Genomic DNA, 4,000 nt, shown 5'->3' with positions numbered 1-4,000 from the left:
ATGGGTGGGGGGGGGGGGGATCATATGCAAGGAAAAACTATGTTTCAGTGTTTTTGCACTTGCTTACAAAGCTTTTGTGTTTTCTCACAAAAGTATTGCATTCCCTGAGAAATTCTACATTCAGATCCATGGAAATGAAATATATTTTCCTCCCAGCTGATATTATTTAAATCAGCAAAGTTTCTCAAGTCAACACAAAAATTGTGCGAATGCATACATTTTTGAAAAAATTCCGTTTTTTTGGGAACCCAACATTTTGTGAGCGAACGTAAAAGCATTGAAATATAATTTTTCTTCTCATAGTATATTTTTTTCATCACCATGTTCTTTTAGGTGCTCCATAAAAACGTACAGCTGAACTCGGACTTGAACTTTTTTTAAAAGTAATATTATTATTAGCAGATATTAGAGAATTACCAAAAGTGCATGGATGATCTTATGATCAGATTGCTGAATATATTGTTGATACGGTCTCAGTACCATCTCGTTTAACTGTATTTGGATTCGCATCATTAACGTTTTGCATCTTGGCATCTCTGTATGACTCAGATCCAAGCCTTGGGACTAAAGGATGCTTGCTTACCGGATCTGCACTGCACTGCTGTGACCTGCTCATGCCCCATCCAGAGGTGCCATGGCTCGCAGAATATCCTCCCAGGGGAAGGTCACCATCTCCGTGGATGAGTACAGCTCCAACCCAACCCAGGCCTTCACCCACTACAACATCAACCAAAGCCGCTTCCAGCCCCCTCACGTCCACATGTGAGTGTCTGTGTACAGTGTTCCTGTAACTGAAACATTGATTTAATTGATTGATTGAGGACAGAACAGAATGCTGACAGAGAGGACATCTGGTGGCTTTTGTCTCATCTCGCCCGACAGGTGATCCGGAGGCTCCTGCGGCTTCACTTCTGTTGTAATGAATTATATTGACCTTTTTAACTTGATATTGTTGCGATGTTTTCATATTAAGCATTTTAATGAGATTTTTTTGAAGGCATTACAGGGTTTAATAATGTGCTCATGTCTGAGATAATGGCACTATGTAAATCTAGTCCAGTTTTAAACTGGCTATTTATTATTTCTTTGTTGTTTTTTAACATTCAGTCTTTTAGCCTGAATGCAAAACCATTTTAGGTCATATACACATAATAGTTTGGAATAATTCAGATTTTTTAAATATTATTTGTATATATTTTTTGTTATGCTCACCAATGCTGCATTTATTTAATCAAAAATATAGTAAATATTGTGAAATAGTATTACAGTTTAAAATAACTGTTTTTGATTGCTATATATTTTAAAACGTAATTTATTCCTGTGATGACAAAGCTGAATTTTCAGCAGCCATTACTCCAGTCCTCAGTGTCACATGAGCCATCATAAATCATTCTAATATGCTTAATAATTGTAATTATTCCAAACTTTTGACAAGTAATGTGTGTGTGTATATATAATCAATACACCTACATCTTTTTCAGCAATAAAGCATTTGTACCCACATTTCTTTATTGAAATAGAGATGTTAGGGCTAAAACAGTGTAAGACGCACCTCATGTTCTTGTACTTATTAACCAGAGGGAGGTCAAAGGTTAGTTGAGTTGATTAGCTCTTTAACAATAGCTCTTTGCCCCCGGGGTCAGAGCTCACCTCTAAAGAAACCTGACTATTGACTGATGCTGATGATGGTGTAATGAGGCTTGGTGCAGATACTAAAGAATGGACCAACCTGATTAGCTGAGCCTTTGCTGCTTTAATGGTACCATGCAATTAAGGCACATCAGCACAATCAAACGGGATCGACCAGGATGCATGTGCCGTTGAATTGCTTTTAGCTTAAGTGTGGAAGAAACTGCTATTTGTCATTAAATTGTGTTATGCAACTCAATGCAATGTACTTTGGGCAACAAATGTACAGTGCAAAGTGATTTATCAGTTTTATCAGCGCAATATATGGCAATAATCCTGGAAAAACAGTTAGACTATGACATGATTCAAATAGGAAGCTCAGAAAGGGGTTGTTTCTTCTTCTGCTTTCAATTCACACATTTTGTTGAAAACCTGTATGAAGTAGGGATGCTCCGATCGATCGGCCGGAGATGGGTATCGGCCGATAATCACATTTTATGACTCGATCGGTACTCACTATTTGGCCGATCTCACGAACAGATCGCAATTTGTTGACGTCAACGCCTGACCACGTACATGATGCGTGGGACATAAATGATTTTGAGCCACAGTCGTCATTGCCGGTGTGAAAATGCTATGACGTTTCGAGAAACAATGAAAAATTCGCTATTTGTCGTGTATGTTTTGCATGATGATATGATGAATGGATGGTTCATTTTTAACAGCAGATTCAGTGACGTTAGAGCTGATCTGCTCCTCACTGCACATGTCTGCGGCACGTCACAGCTCCACGGGAACTGGAGCTGATCTAGTCAGTGCTTGTTTTTATACTGCAGCCGCGGCCTGCTTTTAAATGAACATTTATTTATAAAACAAAATATCTTCTTTGGCTATATTAGCCTACTCAATAGCATTAACACAGGCTTTACTCCTTTCAAACTTTATCTGGAATGTAACCGTTTCTGTCACTGCAACTTCCCGATCAGGCGAACAAACACACACTCACACACACGAAATCGTCTGCCTCATGTAAAAAAAAAATGTAGTTAATATTTGCATCATTTATGATTTATTTGATCCACCCGCAAATAATCAGAATGCATTTTTTATTACCTGAACCGCGGATTATCCGCAGCACCCGTGGATATAGGAAAAGGAAAATATGTTTGCTGCGTAAATCAGACGCTCTTACTGAAAATGCTAATTAATTCTCTGCCAGCAGGAGGTTCTTTAAAGCGGGAGAAACAGAGGTTTCCCCTGTAACGGCTGTAACAGTTACACAAAGCAGCGCTGAGGTCACAAACGCTGCTTTATCAGGCATATAACATGCAAGATGAAATGAAAATGACATCGAAAATTTTCTAAAGCTAGTCTTCCTTCAGATATACAGTGATATAAAAACACCCGCGCCTCGCGTTTGATATTTAAACGTGCAGTACGTGCTCATGTTTATTCAACGAAGCCTTTTGGGAAATCCATCAGTTGGCGAGCGCCACAAATAAATAAATGTATGGCAAACACGTCCCACAGCACAACCACCTGAGCCCTACTTCAGTCTACTCATCACCGTAACTTTAACTGCGTTTGTAGCCGGCGCCATAGCCAGACTGATAAACATAAACACTGACCGGAAGTTAACTTCGGGCCAGGCGCGTGTGCCCGATGAAACCGTCTATATAAAGCTTGAAGCATCAGAATCGGCATCGGTATCGGCCGATCACCATGACAAGAAATCGGTACTCAGTACTCTAAATCCTGATCGGAGCATCCCTAGTATGAAGATATTTTTTATCCATACAATGAAAGTCAATGGAGTGCAAAGTTGTTTTGTACCCCCTTGACTTTCATTGTATAGACAAAAGCAGTTATTCAAAATATATATTTTTTTCTTTACAAGGAATAGGTTACTAAAAAATGAAAAATTGCTGAAAATCAACCCTCAGGACATCCAAGATGTAGATGAGTTTGTTTCTTCATCAGAACAGTATTGGAGAAATTTTGCTTTACATCACCTGCTCACCAATGGATACGCTGCAGTGAATGGGTGCCGTCAGAACGAGAGTCTAAACAGCTAAAAACATACAACTAAGATAAATACGAACAGATAAAAACTAGGGCTGTCAATTAGGGTGCGCGTTAAATATCGCATGCGATTTATCGTGCAGCCCTACTGTGTCAATCAATTAAAGTTTTTAATCTGATTAATCACATCCTTTTTCTGATTAATCACGATTAATCGCACACTTCATGAAATAAAGCATAGACCATTTATCTTGTTTCAAATGTTTATTTTGTCATAATTTGCTATATCCAGCAAAGTAAACCAAAAGATTGAAGGGTGATTCTCAAAAATCTATATTTTCTGCAAGCT

General features: G+C 38.5%; 1 protein-coding gene across 2 annotated transcripts in view; it reads left to right on the top strand.

Moving 5' to 3' along the window:
- The window catches only part of mpped2 (metallophosphoesterase domain containing 2b), a 43,802-nt gene that overhangs the window by 1,837 nt on the left and 37,965 nt on the right, over positions 1-4,000 (top strand). For both annotated transcript variants that reach the window (XM_016483739.1, XM_016483740.1), the window contains exon 2: positions 550-762. In XM_016483739.1, the coding sequence (XP_016339225.1) occupies positions 635-762 (128 nt within the window). In that variant the 5' untranslated portion in view covers positions 550-634. The remainder of the gene's footprint in view (positions 1-549; positions 763-4,000) is intronic.

Source organism: Sinocyclocheilus anshuiensis, unplaced genomic scaffold, assembly GCF_001515605.1.
Source record: "Sinocyclocheilus anshuiensis isolate Anshui unplaced genomic scaffold, SAMN03320099.WGS_v1.1 scaffold1102, whole genome shotgun sequence".
NCBI lineage: Eukaryota > Metazoa > Chordata > Actinopteri > Cypriniformes > Cyprinidae > Sinocyclocheilus > Sinocyclocheilus anshuiensis.
This window is presented reverse-complemented; position numbering and strand designations above follow the sequence as displayed.